The sequence below is a fragment of the Eptatretus burgeri genome, chromosome 6 (assembly GCF_056783735.1).
Source record: "Eptatretus burgeri isolate ZD-2024b chromosome 6, Ebu_testis_v1, whole genome shotgun sequence".
Classification (NCBI taxonomy): domain Eukaryota; kingdom Metazoa; phylum Chordata; class Myxini; order Myxiniformes; family Myxinidae; genus Eptatretus; species Eptatretus burgeri.
Window position 1 is genome coordinate 79,143,593 of NC_140966.1, and position 22,684 is coordinate 79,166,276.

Consider the following 22,684-nt stretch of genomic DNA (forward strand, 5'->3'; position numbering starts at 1 on the left):
CTATACGTGAGATTTGAGAGCGTGGGAACCAAACTTCGAATGAGCTGTGACTTCCTATGGAAGTGGCTCATGGGGTTTTCTTAAAATGTGCTTCCATGGATGCTTATTGATCACTTCATATGCAGCAGTTTGTTGTGTTTTACACTTTTGGGTGAAGTTTGTAATGGTGAATATAATTTGATATATTTTCACGAGTATAATGGAAAATGGCTTGTTGATAACAAAATCATTGCCTTGCAGTTGACAGTCATACCCCTGCAAGTCTTTTACTATTTGTTTAGTAAGTGTGGTGGAAAAAAAAAAAAAACTGCAACATAATCTCATAGTGGGGTAACAGGTGGATACAACAAGCAAGGGGATGAGCGAACAGGACAATACGAGTGGAGGAAACGCAATAACCTGCAAGTAAAGGGGTTGGGTTAGGTGTAATTAATGTGGGTTAAAAAAAAGAGGGTGAGGGGGGTGGTGGTGACACGAGAATGTGCTTGAAGCCATGGGTAGAAAGGTGGGATTGGACAGTCTTTGGAAAGCGGTTCCACGGACTGGTGAAAAGGGGAACAAACCAGTTTAGGTGTGAAAATCCTGCATTTTGAAATGGTGACCTGGAAGTCTTGGATGTTCTGCTTTGATGTTGCTCAATTAGCCACTAACTTTCGTCCTGCCTCGCTTACCCCAGATTCGTGGAATGAGTATTGATCAAGCCATCGCACAACTTGGGTTTCTCGACAAGAAAGGAGCCAAAATTGCTCAAGAGGTTGGTATTGATGGTGGCCCAACATCCCTGATGTGGTCAAGTTCTTGTACCAAGGTTGTTTCTCTTCACCAGGTTTTGAAGGAGGCTCAGGAGATGGCTGTGAAAGATCACAATGTTGAGTATCGCTCAAATTTATACGTGGGTGAGTTTTTAGGGTTTTTTTTAATATTCTTTTCTTTTGCTGCATATTCTCACATAAAGGAAGCTATGGTATTTTCCCCACACGTCAGACCTTGAAATGTGCAGGGAACCGTGGTTTATGAAAACCTCATTATTTTGGTTTGGGATTAGGAGCATAAGTGTTAAACTCTCGTGCTGAAGTAGAATCCTTCTGATGCAATTTATGTCCGTATTAATTTTTCTGGGAGTGATGTGAGGATTTGAATAGGGCTGTCTCAATAATTATTTTTACCTGGCAAAAGTATTCATCCCCAGTGATGGGACAAGTTTAAGTTTATCTAATCAATTTATATTATTTAATGGACTTTAAAAAGGTTAATTGTGTTCCACTCTTGGTTTCACTCAGAGCCAAAGCTCTGAGATACTTGTACCGCCCACCGCAAAATGGTGGTGCAACACCGGGCGGCGGAGGTTAAATTTGTCTCACAAGAGGGCAAAATAGAGCTATTTTATATCTACTTTAATCTATATTAAATTGTGGAACGAATACAAAAGGTCTGCATTAAATCTACTTTAATTCAAATGTTCATGTTGATTTTAAAGATTACTGGAAGGGACAATAAAGTGACTGACTATATCGTATCAAGAAAAGTGAAGTGAAAAAACAAATTAACCAATCAGCAGCTTTTCAAACTCGTTAGAGAGTTGCTGTTTCTTATGCAGCCTGTGGCTGCTGGTTGTATCATTTTCTGAAAGTGCGTCTGCCGCTGGTGCAGTATCACTGTTACCAGTAAGCTGCTACTCATTTTACCAACGTCGGAAGGATGACAGACTGAGTCAACCCACCTGGTGTTATTTCAACAGTTGGACAGGGTCTCAACCTCAAGACCCCAAGACCTCAAGTCAGCCACCTTAACCGTTAAGCCAACACCAGGTTGGACACGACAGTATAAATACAACATGGAATCTGTTTGTTTAACAGTGCGTTAAGATACGACCTGGGAATTAGCACAACGTTGAACAAACCATGTCAGTGTTGTTCATAACGGTACCCTCTACTAAAAGTCTTTGAACAAAGGTTGCAGTGCAAGGTGATAATTTAATTAAAGAAAATGCATCGCATTGTGACATTTAATAATAAACTTACTTCAAAAATGTCCAAAAAAGCTTGATATTCGGTCGACTAGATAATGCAGTTTGTTAGAGTTGGAGCATCCACTCTGAGTCGAGTGGGTTGGTGTTTCAAACCCCAGCCAAGTCGTTCATGATATTTAAAAAATAAATATGAAAAAAGAACTTTTAAAACGGTGCGGGGTTGCTTCCTTGCTTGACACTCAACATCTTTAAAGGAGACACCGAGGTTGGAAGGGGGGAGAGGGTCTCATTGTTTATTTAAGTCTCCCTTCATTTTGTCCTTCAACTCCACTGTTGGTGTCCCCCCCACTTCCCCCTCCGCTTCTGTTCCTTTTGGCTTGTTGCATCCTGATCCAGTCGGTTCAAGTTCTTCCATGAGCTTTGACACTATGCACAAAAGAAACCCCCCTCTCCCCCCAAAAAAACCCCATCAAAGGTTGGCAATCATTGTGTATGTTTGATGGTCCGAATGGTCTCTGTTTGTTGATATTCCTTGGAAGGGAAGTCATCTGTTATATATCGTGAACCGTGCGTGGTGTTTGTCTCCCGTTTACGGCGGCTGCTTCCCGCACTGCGTTTGAAAAGCTGCTGATTGGTTATTCTGCATTTTCATTACACTTCTCTAGATGCAATATGGTCAGTAACTTTTTATTGTCCCTTCCAGTATTCCTTAAAATCAACATGAACATCTGAATTAATGTAGATCTAGTACAGATCTTCATGGAGTAACACCCAATTTAAAATAGCTATATTTTGTCCTCTTGTTAGACAAATTTAACCTCCGCTGCCCGGTGTTGCACCACCATTTTGCGGTAGGCGGTGCAAGTATCTCAGAGCTTTGGCTCTGAGTGCAACACAATTAACCTTTTTAAAGTCCATGAATTAATTTAAATCGATAGATTAACTTAAACTTGTCCCGTCAATAACGACGGGTACTTTTGCTTGCTTATCCCATCACTGGAGACAGGTACTGTTGTTGGTGACTTATGAGGCACACGTCATGTGGAACAGATAAGTAAATCATCATGTAAATACTGCTCTTTAAAAAAAAAAAAAAATTTTTATATAAAAATGTACATGTATTTATGACTTTGCTTATTTACAATGTGGAATCCAACTTTTTTCCTCCTCCTCCTTCTTGTAATCCTGCTTTGTGCCATCTTGTCAGTGTCTGTTATACACATGAAAGCAAATTTCGCAAACAAAACCAAACCTAAACTTCCATCCTTACTTTGGGGCACACACACACAACAGGATCAGTAATAGATCCACATCAAAAACCTGTTGTGCATCACATTCGCTATTTACTAATTGCCGTTTCACCGGGTTCTCCTACTCATTGAATTATTTGCATTACAAGCAGGGACTCATGTAGGCTGTTATTTTGCCCCTTTATCCACCTTTTGGTTGCCTTTCTCGTCCAAGGTCATTCACATGAAGCATGTCAACCACCCTGGCCAATTTGTTTATAATGCAGAAGCTGTTGCCCAGAGAGCAACCGCACTGAAATAGCAAAGCGGTTTAACCTGATGTCAAGGATTAGCCAGGATGACCAGACCACCTGCTACTTGCAGGTTAAGCACAAATTTTTGCCTGGTTGCTGGCAATGACTGCCTCTGGGATCTACTTCTTATTTACTTTTTTCTGGGAGAGTGGCTGTGCTGCTGATGCAGTGCCCTCTGTTTGTTGGTTAGGGCAGCAATTTGCAATTTGTTGAGGGTTTTGGTGAAAGCTCACATATTCTTCACAAACAACACCGTGGGATATTTAACACCCACCAACTATTGTCGGCAGATGGGACGCCCAGTTCTACGTCCGATGTCTCGCCCTGCATACAAAACACTAGGATGACAGTTTGTAGCTGGGTTGGGATTCTATCCCAGGTGAGACAGCTCGGAGGCAAGTGCACAATACACAGGGTAACTTGCTAGTCCTTTGTCTGTCAAAAAGGTCTTGCAAACAACTTGCCAAACAAATCCTTCGCGCCGTTTTCTTTTTCTTGCTCGAGCAGGTCGATATTTATTTCTCTTTTATGATAATGATAAATGAAGCTGGTTTCAGACATATGCAGTCTTTGCTTTTTCTTGTTTTGTCTTTTGTCTTTTTTTTTCTTTTTTTGTTTGATGTTGTCAGTCTGTTGTTGTTGCATGACAACTTAATCTGGATATAATTAAAGTATTTTGATACAATATGTATGAATTTTTGACAATTGCACATTTTATTACCACTTCCCATTTGGGCAGCATTTGTAAATAAAATAAAATAAAAAATCATCAAAATTTACAAACTGCAAAGGAATCCTAATAGTGGGGCAACTTAGCATAACAATTGTGCATTTTGTGAGGAAAGCACCAAATTTGGCACACTAGTAGCCTATCATATTATGAACAGATTTGGATATTGGGCCATCTCAAATTTTTGATGGCAGTGGAAAATGGCTGCCACAGCCATCAGCGGCTGAATTTGAGATGGCCCAATATCCAAATCTGTTCGTAATATGATAGGCTACTAGTGTGCCAAATTTGGTGCTTTCCTCACAAAATGCACAATTGTTATGCTATATTTCGCTAAGTTGCCCCACTATAAATAGAACCTCCAAAGTTAACTGTTGAAGTCCAACATAAAGTCAGAATATGACAGCTGCATATAATCGATTGCTTTTTGCATCATTACCTGTTCGTTTAACCACTTTCCTTGGAAAGTCAAATGTAATGTTAGACATCATTGCTATCTCTACATGGTCAGCATCAATTAAGCGGAATATTTGTATGTCCTCAACATTGGTGGTACTTAGGGTTAAAAGTGCAATGCAATCCCACTCGTTCGCCTGCATCACTGCAATACTATGTGGAAGATACTGCACCTGAATCTTGGAGTGAACTTTCAAACATATACCATATTGTTAGCACCCTTGTTTTTCTGCTGAACTGGTCCTCCTGTTTTCTTTCCAGTAACAAATTTGACAATTGGGCGGTTTCATTCCCCCCACCACCCCCACTGCAGTAACCATCATGTGGGGGGGAGGCGCTGGTCGGATCAAAGATCTTCTGATTATACTCGTGCACCCCCATTGGTCGCACAGTGGCAGGACCTTGCTCAATCCTCAAACGTGGCATACATTTTAAAAATAATATGCGGAGGTTTACGTCAAAAGAAAAATCTGACAAGCTCACTAAATCTTGTTGATCATGATCGGTAACATACTCCTTCACAGAGCATAGGTGCTGCTGAAGCAGTTTCTTGGCATATGTAATGCTGGTTGGTTTGCCATTCTTCCTAGCAGTCAGTCAGGGCAGGAATTTGTGATTTGATCAGGGTGCCGGTACTAACTTGCTGACTGTTTGTGAAGAACACCATGGGATCCATTAATGCCCATCAACTATTGCTGGCAGATGGGAAACCCAGTTAAACGTACATTCGAGTGTCGGAACGCACATTGATGCCTCGCCCTGACTGTAAAATACCAGGACGACAGTTTATAGCTGTGCCGGGATTCAAACCCAAGCTAAACAGCTGAGAGGCAAACGTGCATACCTCTCATCTATCCTGTCAGCCTGCAGCTTATTACTTGGGAACATATTCAAATTGCAATTTCACCGCTGTTGTTCCGATTATAGCCAGCACCTTTCGCATGATTTGTAGAGAGGCAGAGAAAATGTCTTAAAAAGAAAAGAAAATATAAATAAAAAAGGAGAACAACCTTTAACAAGTATGTGATTGAGATTTAATATAAAATCTGAACCATCCTATTACTAGCAATCAGTTTCGAGGCTGAGACTTTAAAAACGAAAGATTGCCAGCGATGTCAAATTAAACCGTGAACAAGTTTTAACGCTTTCCCTTCCACACATTGCTATGAGTTGCATGCACTTTGGGTGTTCATCAGCAAGTCTAATATAACAAAAGAAGACTTGCTAAGATTTTGCGTCTCCCATTCCTCTCACTGCTTGAGGGAACCACCGTACATGCACGATCTTGTGCGGGCATTCTCCAGTGACATCATCCAAATCATGTCGCTCACTTTCAAGGTCATGTTTCACCATCCTCTCCCCAAGGGTGACAAACAACGAGGGTGACAGTTAAGCTAAAATTGATGTAAGATTCGTCCTGTTGATATCTGCCATTAACCTTTTTGTCAGGCTAAGAACTTACTAACACGTTACCCTCATGGCTTGTTTTGTATTGACAGAAACTTCGAGTTGTGTTTTAAAGATCAATTTCTTGTTTATTTCAACAATAAATCTATTTTTGAGATTCTTGTTCTTCATCTTCTTTCTTCTTCTTCTGCTACACCTTCTTCTTCTCCTTCTTCTACACCTTCTTCTTCTTCTCCTTATATTATCCTAACTTTCTTGTGGGGTCAGCCGGGGGAAGCTTGGCCCAAGTATTCATGAACAGGGCCTGATGTTTGACTCGATAGGGCAGGAATTTGGAATTTCGCCATGGTGCCAGTGATAGCCCACCCACTCTTCGTGAAGGACCACTATGGGATCTTTAACGTCCAACAATGAATGCTGGAAGACTGAATGCCTGTTTAGCGTCCATCCAAAGGACAGCACACGCCTTGAATCACCCTGCCTATAAAACACCGGACTGACAGTTTATAGCTGGGTCATGAATCAAACCCAGGCGAGTGTGCGTACCTGTCAGTCCATGTCAGGCTATACTACTTTGGTAAAATTCATCCGTATATTGCCAGCTATTCTGGCAAGAATATTGATGTCATGCAGTCGCCTATGAGTCATCTTGCTGATTCATGGGACTGACTCGATCTGTAAACTTTCCAACACGGCTTTCCCCCAATGGCAAATCCTCCATTCTGGAGATGGAGATGACAAACTTCATTACAAATGTCTCCTGCTGTTCTTCTGCTCTAGTTCGTTCATTTGATATGATTGTGAAAGTCAACATCTCTCTGGCTATTCTCAGCTGCCTCAATGCTGGCGAGTTTAGTATTTCACTGAAACAGATTGGCAGGGATTGCATGCAGCCATCTCTTTTCAGAACTATTCTCCCATATCTACTGCTGCTGCTGATTATTCAGGCTGAGAATTCTTCCACAGAAACTTGCTCTCTCTTGCACAAATTCATCCCATCTCATCTTCAATTATCTTGCCAATGGAACACTGAATCCTGTTGTGAGGCAGTTGCTCTGTTACAACTTGCTTTATCTTCCTTGAGGGCAAATCCAACCAAAGGCAATCTCAGTGATTTCCAAAAAGTCCACAACAAGTGTGTGTCTACTCTCAGGAGAGTGAGAAAACAACATCTGTCCAACCTCAAGAATGAACTTTCAAACTTGTCTCCTCTAAAATCTGGTGGCACCTTGTTACGTCTGTCTCTTGAGTATGCTCTCCTACCAACCCCTTCCTCTCTACAAATGGCATGACAGCTGACTCCATTCATGAGAAGGCTGAATGGCTCAATTCTGTGTTTGCTTTCAAATGTTGTGTCCTCAACCCCTCACTCTCGGTACCCATCCCTCCCTGTCCTTTCCAACTACTGTACTCCTGGAATCTGTCTTTTGCACCTGAGAAGGTTCTTTCAACCCTCGAATCTGACTCTGCTACTGGACCGGATGACATCAGCTCACATGTTCCAACAACCTGGTCTGCTGCTCTTGTACATCCTCTCTCTGCCCTTTTCACCCTGTAATTTGCCCTCGGTCATCTTCCATCTGCTTGGTAATCCGCCAACATCACTGCATTACATAAAATGGTGCAGAAACTGATCCCCTAACCAGTAGACCTATCTGCTCACTTCCACCCAATCATCAGCTAGGTCATGGAATCCATCATCAAAGTTGATATAAAATCCTTCCTCTTCTCCAACAACCTCATCTTGGATCACCAATTTGGTTTCAGACCAGGTCACTCCACCTTGGATATGCTGCTTCTACTGACCAACAATGGACGGAGGCCCTTAATGTCAAACGTGAGTTCAGGGTCATCTCTCTGGACATAATCTCGTGCTTTTGATACAATCTATCATCCAGCCTTACTCGCTAACCTCTCTGCCTACGGCATCCAAGGTCAACTCCAGACATGGTTTACTGACTCCCCCCCCTACTCTCGTAGCCAATGTGTGGCTCTCAATGAAATCCTGTCATCTCCTCTCCCTGTCAAGACTGGAGTGCCCTGAGGCAGTATTCTGGACACTGTCCTATTCCTGATCTTTATCAATGATCTCTTTGACTTTGGAAACTTTATCTATTGGCTGATAACTCCACCCTCTACTGTTACATCCCTCATCCTTCAGACAGGCTGGCTGCAGCCTCTTCTATCTCTTTAAACATTGTCAAAATCACAAGCTGATCAAACACTTGGAATGTGTCTTTCAATCCTGACAAATCTCAGTCTTACTATATTTCTAAAAAAGGACCATTTGGCAAACCCTCCAACATCTACTTTCGTTACAATCCTCTTGAGGAAGTTCAGTCATTCAAACTCCTAGGTATTACTATCAGCCATGGGTGATATTTCCTTGGCAAACCACATTTCAAAGTTGGCCTCCAAAGTCAGCCATTGACTGGGTACCTACCATCTGTCATGCAAAGTCCTTCCTTGGCACTCCTGAAATCCAATCAACATACAAGGCCCGACAAAGCCTTCATCTGTGGCTTGATGGAGTACTGCTCTCCCCTCTGGGATGGGCTCTTCTGCCTCACATCTTGCTCAGCTTGACGCTATGGAAACCAAGGCCTTCAATATCATTGAAATCTGCGCTGAAGCTGAGTCTATGGGCTTGTCACTTCGCTATCGCAGACAGATTGGTAGTCTCTTTGTCTTCTACCACTACCTTTCTGGTCTTGCACCCTCTGTTCCTTCTGTGCTTTGTCACCCCCCCCCCCCCATTGAAAAAGATCAGTTTTCAAATTCAGGGCTTGGAGAGATTTCATGCATTATACGATACGATTTTCCACGAAAGTATATCGGCAAAATATTATTTCAGTTTTGAGGATCGGATATCGTCTGGATTAAAGTGTCAATCTGTTGTTAAATCTGAGAATTGAAAGAAATAACAAATCTTATAACGAAGCCGATAAATCTATTTACTTTAAACAAGCAAGGATATGTTCCCTCCTTTGTGAAACGCAAGCTTACATACACAAGAAAATGTGAAATTTCCAAAGCATTCAACATCGTTTTCGATTGTTTGGAGAATTATATTGAGTGAACAAAAAATTTAGGAACATGCCAAAATTAACCAGGTTCATTGAGCTATATGATTTAATGCATTCATTGCTAGACCTGTACCCTGTCCCTCAGAGGGATTGCCTATCCATTGTATCTGACTGATCAATGTCTATATTTCCGGAGGTTTTGTGAAGTGCTCCACAGGGAATCGAAGCAAATCTGGTGTAAAACCGACATTTTAAAATAAAGTTATAACGTTTACACGGACCCTGAACCAATTTACACGTGACGTGCACAGACGAGTAGGCAAGATGGTGGATTATCTACAATGTTTATTTCACAGGCGATTGAACTTTGCGACGTCTCCAGGGTTGTTCTGCATTAAGCTGCAACTCTTTTGGAGACAGTCATTATTTGAACGAATTCATTTTATTTCATTTCCTGCTGCATGTACGGTGAAGACTGGCTTTAAAGTTAAAGGGATCCTATATGATATGCAGTGATATCCTGGCCAACCGTTCCTTATCAACCATTTTATTGGAGTGCTTAAGCCACTTGCTGAATGCCTTACAGTCGATAGCGGTACCGCGCCAGCGGTATATCGCTACGTCCACTCACTGTGGACACTTTTGCCCGCCACGTCATTCAGAACGAGTGTTTTGTGCTCCGTCGCCCTGAACGAGTGGTTCGTGCAATTACCTGAGCGAGAAAAACGTGTTTTCCAAATTACGAGCCAAATTCTGTTTTTCTACGCTTCACACGCAGCTGTTTATAAAGATTAATGTTTGTGAACATATCCCTGAAACGTTTATTTTATATAAATGCGTTTTTTGGTGAAAGCTACTTAAGGTTTTTGGGATGAAGCCGATGTCAGGTGTGTGCGTGCGTGTGTGTGTTCATTCATAAAGAATCTCTCTCTCTCTCTCTCTCTCTCTCTCTCTCTCTCTCTCTCTCTCTCTCTCTCTCTCTCTCTCTCTCTCTCTCTCTCTCTCTCTCTCTCTCTCTCTCTCTCTCTCTCTCTCTCTCTCTCTCTCTCTCTCTCTCTCTCTCTCTCTCTCTCTCTCTCTCTCTCTCTCTCTCTCTCCCCTCTCCCCCTCTCCCCCTCTCCCCCTCTCCCCCTCTCCCCCTCTCCCCCTCTCCCCCTCTCCCCCCTCTCCCCCTCTCCCCCTCTCCCCCCTCTCCCCCTCTCCCCCTCTCCCCCTCTCCCCCTCTCCCCCTCTCCCCCTCTCCCCCTCTCCCCCTCTCCCCCTCTCCCCCTCTCCCCCTCTCCCCCCTCTCCCCCTCTCCCCCTCTCCCCCTCTCCCCCTCTCCCCCTCTCCCCCTCTCCCCCTCTCTCTCCCCTCTCCCCCTCTCCCTCTCTCCCCTCTCTCCCTCTCTCTCCCTCTCTCTCCCCTCTCTCTCCCCTCTCTCTCCCCTCTCCCCCTCTCTCCCCCTCTCTCCCCTCTCTCCCCCTCTCTCCCCTCTCTCCCCCTCTCTCCCCTCTCTCCCCCTCTCTCCCCCTCTCTCCCCCTCTCTCCCCCCTCTCTCCCCCTCTCTCCCCCTCTCCCCCTCTCTCCCCTCTCTCCCTCTCTCCCTCTCTCCCCCTCTCTCCCCTCTCTCCCCCTCTCTCCCTCTCTCCCCTCTCCCCCTCTCTCCCCTCTCCCCCTCTCTCCCCCTCTCTCCCTCTCTCCCCCCTCTCTCCCCCTCTCTCCCTCTCTCCCTCTCTCCCCTCTCTCTCCCCTCTCTCCCCCCTCTCTCCCTCTCTCCCCTCTCTCCCCCTCTCTCCCCCTCTCTCCCCTCTCTCCCCTCTCTCCCCCTCTCTCCCCTCTCTCCCCCTCTCTCCCCCCTCTCCCCCTCTCTCCCCCTCTCTCCCCCTCTCTCCCCCCTCTCTCCCCTCTCTCCCCTCTCTCTCTCCCCGTCTCTGGATGGTGTTTGTCTCCAGACGTGTCGGATCGGTGTCTGTCTCCGAGCGGGGTTTGTCTCTGGACGTGTCCGGGCAGTAATTAACGCTCCAATGCATGTCTGCCTTTCCTTCCCCTCACCTCACACTGTCCTCCCTTCCCCGACCCATCCACCCCCTCCCTCCTCGCTCCCCCTCCCTCCTCTCTCTCCGCTCTTCCCCCTCTTTTTCGCCCTCCCGCCTTTAGTTTTTCCTGTCAGCGAAGCGACGGGTGGTATTTGCTTGTATGTATATGTATATTGTTACGGCTGTGGAAATTCGCAATACACCATAAAGGTTCCTTAGATTAGCTATGCCGGTAAGTGATTGTTCAGATAGGTCCCCACCGTTGTTTAAAGGGATTTCTTCGTGTTCACCGGGCTGCGACTCTTTGAGATAGCCGTTTTTCTTTTTCTATTGTTATTTTGAACAAACAAGCCGCGTTGAAAACCGTCAAACGCAAAAGGAAACCAGAGGAGTTCCGATGGGCGCGCGGATTTTTCCTGCCTATTTCTCCGAGGAGTGTGAAGGAAAGGGGGAGGGCAGCTCTCCGCCGGTTGGTGGATGCACAGCATGAGGCGGTCGGGGTGAGGGAACGCCCCTTTTCGGGAACCTTCTCGAAGGGAGGCAGAGCCCAAAACGGGGCGGAGCGAAGGGCGGAGCCCTGCGTGATACAAGGCAGACCGCGTGCGGGGCTCACTCTCTCTGTCGGGGTCGTGGTGGATTCTACTCGCTCTCTTGGTGGACGTCATCCTCTCGCTTCATCTTCGAGCTCTCTCTTGGTGGTCAGGGTCGAGCTCGCTCTCTGTCTGTCGGGGTCGTGTTGGATTCTACTCGCTCTCTTGGTGGACGTCATCCTCTCGCTTCATCTTCGAGCTCTCTTGGTGGTCGAGGTCGGGCTCTCTCGTCTTGGCGTTGGGCGACCTGCTGGTGAAGGCGCGGGCCGGTGGCGTGTCTGGGCGACGCCTCAGAGACGCAGACTGGAGGCGCAGCCCTACCGGCTGTGTGGTGCGAATCTGCGCGTCTGGTGAGTGACGCCGGAGAGAACTCACCGACCACGTCATCGCAAAGGTCCGAGAACAGGCGCGGCTACGCTAGCTGCCATGGGAACAAGGCGTCGCGACCTGCCCACCGTCACACGTCGAGGGGGCAGGTAACCAGCACGGTCTCGCGGGCCTTTTCGGTCATCCACGGCCCACGACCATAAAGGTTTACGAATACCGTCTACCTCCCTGCCTATGGGGAGGGTTTTCCTGTTGTTTTTGTATGCATGCTGTGGCGCCGTGTCCTGTTAAGTGCATGTACATTCTCATTGTCGTCGGTTGTATGGCTTTCTATTTGCCTTGCTTGTATATTGCATGATTCCTTGCTTGCGTTGTGTGTGCAATATGTGCTTTTATAATAAATGTCCTTGTGTGAAATGTATCTCGTTCATTGCATCTTCTTTCCCCATTGAAAATGCCATCTTGCATCATGGAATAATTAGGTGGGTTTTAAACACCCGATAAATAATCTGAACCGTCGAGGTCGGCAATAACACCGCTCGGTTATCCCTGTAGCACGGAACGGACTGCTTGAGCGGTTCGTGTCCTAAGCCGACCTGCGGCGTAGTGCAACCCCTCGGTAGGTTACCCGCGCGGGTATTTAGGTATATCGGCATTCGGCGATTCACCCTATTTCGCGTGGCAGAATGCGGACTGGGTTGTGGTGAGGTTAAACCCCCACCCGTGACTGGCTCCTGGCGGTAGTTCCAGAAGGGTCACGACTGAATTGTCCGTCCGGTGGGCGACGCGGCTGCCATAAGAGGTACGCGGCCGATCGCATGCCAGGCGGGCCAGAATTCGTAACAATATGTATGTATAATTAATATATATATATATATATATATATATATATATATATATATATATATATATAATTTCAGATGCACCTTCTGAGTGCTGTGGTGAGTCTCACACGGTAAAAGAGCAACCATCCATCTGCCACCCAGACGATTGTTCCCGCGAATGCAAACCATTCAAACAGAAGGCACGTGATGTGATCGGCAAGTAAATTGAAACATGTGGAGTGTGATGAGAACTCCCCCGATCTCCATTGGACATAGTTCTACACCATGTAATAGAGTCGCCATGCCGAGGCCTCTGGATTGGAGGTGACGCTTTGGTGTAGGACGATGTCCAATGAAGATCGGGTGCTCGTTACACTCCACATGTTTTGGCGTGTGTGTGTGTGTGTGTGTGTGTGTGTGTGTGTGTGTGTGTGTGTGTGTGTGTGTGTGTGTGTGTGTGTGTGTGTGTGTGTGTGTGTGTGTGTGTGTGTGTGTGTGTGTGTGTAGACCACAAGGGGAAAACCAGAGATGTCAGGATAAGTCAATTTTGAAGAAACTGAAAAACAAAGTTTCAAGACTTTGGTGGACTGTTTAATAACTGTCAGATAGATTTCTTTTCCAGTAAAAGGAAGAGTGATCATTGGCCGATCAAATTAAGCATGTAGCATTTGCCAAGCTTCTGTGTTATTTAACTTAAGAGCAAAGAACGAATCAATGTTGCAAACTGATATCACTGGTTATTCCCTTGTTTAATAATTGCCATGCAATTTTAACCCAGGATGTGTCACAAATTCATGCTTGTTAGTTATTAGCATACATTACATGACTTTGGTGATCACAGATTATTTTTTCAACATTAAACAGTCATTGTTTTTTTGTTTGATTGGTGTTCAACGCCATACTCAAGGGTATTTCGCTTATATGACGACGGATTCTCCATTTCTTACTCCGTACTACTTAATATGATGGAAAACGGGAGGAAACCAAGGATAAACCACCCCCGCAATAGCCGAAGTCACCTCATGTGACTCCCTCATATACCTAAGCAGGTTGATTGGGCGGTGGGTACATCGAATGAGGATGGGTACTCAGATGCGCTAACCATTAAGCCACGGCGTGGGTCCCATAAAAGTCAAAATAAAGGTTTGACCAGGCTTGAACCACGATATGCACCAACTACGGAGCCCATGATATATCCAAATAGGCGATTGTAGTGCTCAGAGTTTATGCTGTGAAAGTTTTACAACCTTTCATTTTTTTAGTTTCTCAACTCTGAATATTATGGTGGAACAGTTAACATGAATGAAAGGGAGATAACCAGGAGTAAAGAACTGACAACTCTGGCTTGTTTCTACTTGTTCAGCTTTGACAACACTTGTTTTTCATTGCATGGCTAAACTTTATACCATATAAATTATGTGACACCCCTGGTTATTTGTTAAAGTAATATTGTGACAGGAAACCTTATGTTGCCAACTATTGGCAGGTGCAATAACCGTGAAATTTATAAAAAGTGAAATCTCTGGTTTTCCCCTTGTGGTCTTCATATATTATTGAGGATGTGAACCGGCCGAAAAATCTAGGGGTGTCTGGGGGCATGCCCCCCAGAAAATGTTTGCTTTCTGGTGTGTCTTTGATGCAATTTCTGCAATCTTGTGCCAAATTCATCCATATTTTTTTGTCAGAATATATATTTTTTTTAATGCCAAGTTGTTATGGTTTTGTCCACTGTATGGACTAAAAGAAATGAACAAACAAGACATATATTTTATTTTCATCAACAGATCAAATGCAATACAGGAATTAGAACAATCATCATCCTTGTAATTAAGATGTATTATTTCAGTATATTTATCGTATTTCCAATATTTTGTGTCATTTTTCATGTGAAAAATGAACCCCCCCAGTAACAAGACATTTCATTGGATCAGGATGGTCGTCTATAATTGACTATTCGTATTCCATCTCTCATATAGGATGTGCAGAACTATGCGAAGCAATCAGATTGAAGTCGGTATTCAAGGTTATAACATCAGTAAAACCAGTCGCAATGCAATAATGTTGGAAATATTTTTTGTTGCCGAGAGATTTTTTTTTTAAAGTGTGAGAATTTATCGCGAGAACGTGAGAACGTGTCTTTCAACAGAAAGTTGTGAGTGTCTTGGCAAAAACGTAAGAGTTGGCAGGTGTGCATCAGCACCCTCTCCTACCTCTCCTCGGTGCACGACTCATCAGCACCCTCACCTGCTTCGTCTTCAGAGGAGTTTATTGAGTTCAGTGTATTTAAATTCATCATCATCGTTTGAAATGATAAATAAAAATTTGAAATGGTACCTAAATGTGTATATGTGTATATGTGTGTATATATATATGTATATATGTGTGTATATGTATATACGAGGTGTGTTCAAAAAGTATCCAACCTTAATTTTTCGTGCGAAACAAATGAAGCGAGGGAGGCGTGGTTTGGTGCACGTATGTAGGCGATCCTAATCCGTATGCGTGAATATTTTCCCGCCTGCAAAAGCTGTCAGTCGCCGACAGACCGCCGATGAGTAAGGAAGTGTAAGTGAGCGCCGTCGGATTTTCGTTTTTGACAAAATGATGGATCACTGTGGTCTCATCGCCAGGGATCACTGTGTTGAAGAAGTTGGGATCGCTGTTCACAGTCTCCAGCATGTCCTGTGCGATCTCCAAACGGAGTTGCTTCTGCTCGATCGTTAGCAGCTTTGGCATTAACTTCGCTGAGATTCTCCTTAAGTCCAAATCCTCAGTCACAATGGAATGAACAGATCCAATGCTGACGCCTGCCTCATCTGCAAGTTCTCTGATCGTGATTCGATGATCCTGCATCAGCAGGGTCCTCACGAGGTCAAATACTATCTCATTTTGGGATGTTGAGGGCCTACCAGAACGTGCTTCACTTTCCACTGATGTGTGACCATCTTTAAAGCGGTTGTACCACTCTTTTATCTCTGTGGTGCCCATTGCTTCGTTCCCGAAGGCCTGTTCAATCTTGCGGATCGTTTCCACTTGGGAATCGCCAAGCTTTACACAAAATTTAATGCAGTAGCGTTGTTCAAGTTTTTCCGTCATTTTGTCAAAAACGAAAATCCGACGGCGCTCACTTACACTTCCTCACTCATCGGCGGTCTGTCGGTGACTGACAGCTTCTGCAGGCGGGAAAATATTCACGCATACGGATTAGGATCACCTACATACGTGCAGCAAACCACATCTCCCGAGCTCCATTTGTTTACGCACGAAGAATTAAGGTTGGATACTTTTTGAACACACCGTGTGTGTGTGTGTGTGTGTGTGTGTGTGTGTGTGTGTGTGTGTGTGTGTGTGTGTGTGTGTGTGTGTGTGTGTGTGTGTGTGTGTGTGTGTGTGTGTGTGTGTGTGTATATATTGTTGTAGATTTCCTGAACGACCGCGTCTAACCAATAGCGGCCGCTTCGCCCACCGAACGGACAATCTAGTCGTGGCTTTCCGGATCAACGCAGGAAACCAGCCACGGGTGTGTTTTTAACCACACCACAACCTTGTCTGCACTCTACCCGTGCTACAGGGTCCGATCGCCAAATCTTCGATTTACCTAATTAATCATGCGGGTAGGTTACCGAGAGATTGTACCGAAACGAGCCGCTTAAGCAGCTCGCTTCCTTTTGGGATAACCGAGCGGGGTATTATCGCGCAGTTCCGTTGGACCCGATCACTTTACCGGCTATTTAAAAATCAACCATATTCCGAGTGCAAGATGGGGCAGTTCAATGAGGGAATGGACGCAACGAACAGGTTTACATTCACACAAGGACATTTATTATAATAAAGCACGTATGCAATTAAACAAGGCAAAACGCGTATGCAATTATACAAGCAACAAAAGCACGACAAAAGAACTACAACCGTCTACTTATTATGTACAGTCACTTGCACTTAACAGCAGTTCCTACTTATGAGACGGGCCCACGGACACACGTACACACACACACACACACACACACACACACACACACACACACACACACACACACACACACACACACACACACACACACAAGAAATGGTGGCAGAGGCCTTTAATAACGAGCTCCAGCTCAGAGGACAGGTGAGCTGAAACCCAGAACCTATCTCGAACCTCTCCACCTCGTGTGGTCTTCAAGTTGTTCGGACCCGGGCTCCAGCAAGAGCGAGCTGGATCCAATCGCCATGAGCTGCGATCCTTCCCGAGCTCCCGCGAATCCTCCCGCACTTCTCAACACATGCTGGTGAGACGAGGCGCCGATCCTTCCCGTCGATGCGTCGCTTCCCTGTGGAACCACCTCCACGAAGAGGTCGATGAGTCGCACCAAGCCGGGAACCAAAATGGAGAACAAAGAGCTCCACGAACCAAGAAGAAGAAGCCACCACTCGCAGCTCGAGCCGAGCGACTGGCTTAACTTCCTTCCTAGCAAAGCAGCTCGAAGCAAAAAGCTCTCCCGAGCCAAGCAGAAGCTGAAGCTCACGGAACCATCAAAGCAAAAAGCCTCCTCCCGAGCCAGGCCTCAGCCGAAGCTCACTGAGCCAGCCGAAGCAAAAAGCTTCCGAAGGCCTCAACCTTAACCCAAGCCAAACAGGACCCGAAGGTCTGCTGAACGGCTACTCTCAACTCCCTTCTCCAACTCTGCCCACGAACAAAAGAAAAGATCTCCTCTTATCCTTCTCCCACCCTTCCCCCGCTCCTGGCGTGACTCGTGACTCATGCCCTCGTGCTCCATCCCCCGCTCAGCCACGGGTGGGAGGGAGTTGTTAACATCATGAGTCACGGGACGGCAGGGTGGTTCTTCCTCTTCACAGAAGAGGGGGAGGGATGTCTCCATTGTTCGTTCCCTAACTATTAAATTGATCCGCAGCGCATCTCATCGATTTCTGAACATTTAAACAATGAAAGGTGAGCTATCTTGGGAACAAGCACTTATCGACATAGCTGACTAAAGGAACCTGTATGTTGTGTGCAATCAAATTCCCAAATTCGTAACAATATATGTATGTATGTCGTCTTCTTCTTCTTTCGGCTGCTCCCGTTTGGGGTCGCCACAGCGGATCATCCGTATGATCCGCATCGTGATTTGGCACATGTTTTACACCGGATGCCCTTCCTGACGCAACCCTGGTCGCCTCTTACGACACAGGGATATGGTACACCTATTTTAACCGGGGTATATACTGGTACTCATTTCGCCGACCTCGGAAGGATGACAGGCTGAGTCAACCCCCTGGTGTATTAATTCAGTGGCCCAACGGGGCTTGAACTCAGGACCTTTTGCATCCCAAGCCGCTGCCCTAACCACTGCGCCGACACCAGGCTATAATATATATATATATATATATATATGTATATGTATATGTATATATATATATATATATATATATATATATATATATATATATATATATATATATATATATATATATATATATATATATATATATATATATAGATGTGTGTGTGTGTGTGACCCGCTATTCCAAAACCCAACCAACACTTCTCGAGAAATCCCATTACGCTGTAGTAGCCTCCGAACACGAAATTTTACCTCGGACACCAACTTGAGATTTTAGCACGATCGGATAGGGCATTTATTCCAGATTATTTTGACAAAAAAAAATCAACTCCAAAGCTGCTCAGAAAGTATTTTAAAATTACTTTTCAAAACATGCATGTCCTGAAACTGGAACCATCGAAATTCTTTTGTTTTTTATTGTTTTTTGAATTACCGTAACTTTATTAAAAAATACTCAAACTTCATCATTTCTACAGAAATTACAGTCTGAGATGTGTCCATTATGCCTGTGAAATTTCAAGTCTGTAGCTAATCTGGTTATTGCCGTTGCTATGGAGTGAATGTGCGCATGATTTTTGCATGAAATTTGAATTATAAATGAAAGTTTAAGTGGCATTATCTCGATATTGATTTTCAGTGGATGAAATAAGTAAAATAGCCATAGCTTCGTCAAATTTCAACCAATTTCTTTGAATAAGGTTTCATTCAAAAGGAAATTCGTTACTTTATCCAGTGATAACAAAAGCTCAATTTTGATTTTTTTCCACCAAGTGTTGGGTTTTGCCATAGCAGGTCATATATATATATATATATAGTTGCAGGCCGGGGGTCGGTGGCGAGAACGACCACGATGTGGGGAAAGCTCCGTCGTCTCCACCAGACTCCCCGGAATTGTCGGCCATCGCTTGGATAACTCCGCGAGCTGGCGGGTCGTTTAACCGACCGTGGAACGCCAATATTTCAACCGCGTGGCGTAGGGTTATTTTGTCTAGATCCAATGTTCCTAAGTAACCACGCGGTCGAGGCTACTGGGGATCCACGCCCTCGGAACGCCTTGCCGAACAGGGTTCACTCTACCAGCAGCGGTAAAATTACACCTCCCGACTATCACTCTGCCACCCATCTTTCCGGCTCGGATGCAGTCGAGCGGGCCTGCCCAGGACGTCCCGACTACAAATGTCCGATTACCGGAGATTAACCACCGCCTAAACTCAGCTCCGAACCATGCTGGACAAATGCAAGAAGGGACGCAAACGAACTGGGGACATTTCTAACAAGTTTTATTTTCAGTAAAAGACAAAGGCAAGACTTAACGTGAATGTGCAAGCAAGGAATATTTACAATGATCCAAAAACACTTATTTAGTTCTACTTAAAGAGGGGCCCACACGCAGACGCACACACAAATGAAAAGAAACCCAGAGTTCTTTATTGGACCCTCGCAGCCGAGGAGAGAGACAAGCTGGGGGTCAGAGTTCGGATGGGTACCTGGCCGTCGGAGAAAGGGGGTATTCCATGCTACGGCACCTGACAATGGTCGCTGGTTTGGTCCCCAGTCGCACGTGTGGGTCTGTGGGACTTGAGGTTCGTGGCGGAGCTCGGGTGGTGAATGGCCGGGGTCCACGGAGGGGGGTCGGGGTCGCTCTTTCCTTCCTTGTAGAGAGCCAGCAGAGACACATTCGCCGCTCGACGACCTTCTGCTCAACTCCCATGACAGCCCTCGTAACAACCACTGTTACCACCCCTTCGTAACGCCCTTCGTATCCACTTCGTAACAGCAAAAAACCCTTTTTCGTGACAGAAAAAACCCACCAAAACTCTGCTCTCCGAGTGTGCTCGGGGATTTTTGAGCTCCCTCAACGGGGAGGGGCCCTTGGTGAAACACACCTCACTGTCCGCTTTTGATTGGACAGAGTCCTACGGCCCACCCTTCTGAGGCGGGGCCTTGGCCCCTGCCGGGAAACCCCAGCCACTCTTCCACGCGGTTTCATACTTGACGAGTAACAGTATCAACGTTGCAAAAAGGTTGTCGTGAAAGAATTACAACGTTTGTGGGAGCCGAGAAACCGGAACCGCGGGATCTTGCCTTGGCATGTCAGGGTGCGAGAAGGCAGCTGGTTGGTGGTGGATCATGATGGGCCGAGGGGTCATGCAGATGGGATGGTTGTTAGATGGCTTGCTAGATGTAACAACCTCACTAAAATAAATTACAACGCATGCCTTTGATTCTCCCACTCGAAAAAAGGAAGGGGATATGACTACACATACTTAATGACATAACTGACTTTTGGGACATCTGAATGTTGAATGCTTATGGTTTCCAGATCCGTAACACCACCCCCCACTTTTTTATAGACTCGACCCGAGTCGTTAATTTTCGTGTGGCATGCAGGTGTAGGTTTTCCCCTAGTACGTTTTACTGAGTGCGACATTTTGAATAACTAAACTAACAGACTCACTTGGCCAACTTAACTACATTGCTGGCACTAAACAAACAACAGGTGGGTTAAAATTATGTACAGTCTTTATATTTACACTACCCATGGCTCAGTACCTGTGACTTGAGGAGAGAAAACACAGCAAAGTTAACATTTGTGGGTGAGTACACAGCAGGCATTGATGGTCAGACGTCTTTAGGGCCTTCAAAGGTCCCTTGATTGTCGTTGAATTCTTTTTTTATAATTATTTTATTTTATTTGAGCTGCTGGAGGCAACTCACCCTAACACGGCAGGCCATACGCCGTCGAACTGGCCTTTATGCAACAAGATCTCCAGGCTGCTCAGTGCAGTCCCCGGTCCATTTGAACTGGCTTTCATGCCACAACAAGCTTTCATGCCACAACATCTGGGCTGCTCAAATTCAGTCCCTGGTAATGTGGCTGCCTGCAGGGCAGTCCTTGCAAAACACTTTCAGAGATGGTCCTGGAGCACATGGTGAGAGTGAATGACAATGCAAACAAAGGCAGGCAAAGCATGGCATGGCAAACGCAGACCATGCAAGATGCAGTACATGAAGCTGGCCAGCCTCGGTCTGGTCTCATCAGGTTGTCGATGGAGTGTGGTGGTGCCGGCCGGTCTGAAAATGGGCTCGGACCTACCCTACGGTCTCCCCCCAACCTATAGCTTATGCCTGTCCTTATCCATACCCACCCCCAGTAGCTTGCAACAACAAAAAACAACGAAATTGAGACTTTTTTTGTTGTTGTTGTTGTTGTTAAATGTTTATTTTTATAATTACGTGTGTCCCGAGCCCCCTTATCGTCTTTGTTCGGCTAACCTTTCCTGACTGTCTATCACCAATCCCTAAGATCCTTTTGAGGGGATTGAGGAAGAGACTAGTGAATCCGTCTTGAGGCCCAATGCAGCCTCAGAACAACTCACTCAGATTTCAGCAATTTCCCAAAGTGAGTCCAGCGGCCTACGAACAGCGAAGGGATAAATGGTGCGAAGGGGTACACGTTTCCTATCTATCCTGGCATTTATTAAGTGTAATCTATCCCCGGGGCTTTTCAACACGCCTGTCTCTTTAAACTATCAGTTTGCGAAACCATGATTCCCGTCGCCTGTGTTGGTGTTCGTTATTAATTTGGGCCTGTCCCGCAAATTGTCTCTCGTGCTCTTGCACAATTTGGTGGCTGGGTAGCGTGGCTCCATTGGCAGGGATAGCCATCTGCTGAACTCGAACTACGGCACCCCCGGGTCACTGAGGCTCTCTCCGAGCCTACCTACTCCGTATGAACGTGGGGAATGCCCCTGGCAGTGTCCCCTTCGATGCCCATGTGGCATTTTGGTGCTCCGGGTCCCGTTTCCATGGGCTGCCCGTGCCCATTACACTAACTCGGTCCCTTGGACCTATGGCCAACTACTTCGGTGCCCAGGGGGCCCTCTACTCGGTACGCATATTTCCACAGCCACACTCCCAGCCGGTCAATAGGCTCCTGCACCCTTCAAAAGGTTTCGTGCCTTCGTTCGACACCAACAACAAACAGACATCCATTTTGGTTAATTTAACTAACCCACTCACTAACATTACACTAACTCCGGGTTCCCTTGGGTGGGATCCATTCCTCCCCCCAATCATTCGTTCACACCATGCATTCCACATTCACTCCACTCGCACTCGGGCCCGCTGACCCACATTCACTCATTGTACATTTTTCTCTTCTTTTTTTTTTGTTAAAATTCACTCCAATACTGACACTGCTCGCTACGTCCCCCTAACTAGCTCATGCCCCTCGTCATCCCTTATTTTAATGCACATTCCATTTAATTATATTGCTAATCTAAGTCCCCACTATACGTACCACGTCTGTCCATGTCTCCAATCCATTTCTAAATTCCACTCGAAATTCCCTAACTCGTGTTACCAGGCCCAATGGAGGACTACTCGTACCCCCACGAGGCCGGTCTATCTAACGCTAAACCCCTCCCCTAAACTAGTGCTCCTACGCCCACGACGAGGATGTTC

General features: G+C 45.6%; 1 protein-coding gene across 6 annotated transcripts in view; it reads left to right on the forward strand.

The window, feature by feature from the left end:
* The window catches only part of MRPL22 (mitochondrial ribosomal protein L22), a 39,090-nt gene that overhangs the window by 7,244 nt on the left and 9,162 nt on the right, over nt 1–22,684 (forward strand). For 2 of the 6 annotated variants that reach the window (XM_085885807.1, XM_085885811.1), the window contains 3 exons: nt 677–754; nt 827–896; nt 15,037–15,162. In XM_085885807.1, the coding sequence (XP_085741933.1) occupies nt 677–754; nt 827–896; nt 15,037–15,162 (274 nt within the window). Of the gene's footprint in view, nt 1–676; nt 897–12,986; nt 13,392–15,036; nt 15,163–22,684 lie in introns of those variants that run through there. The other 4 variants (XM_085885809.1, XM_085885812.1, XM_085885810.1 and 1 more) reach the window with 3 other exon arrangements.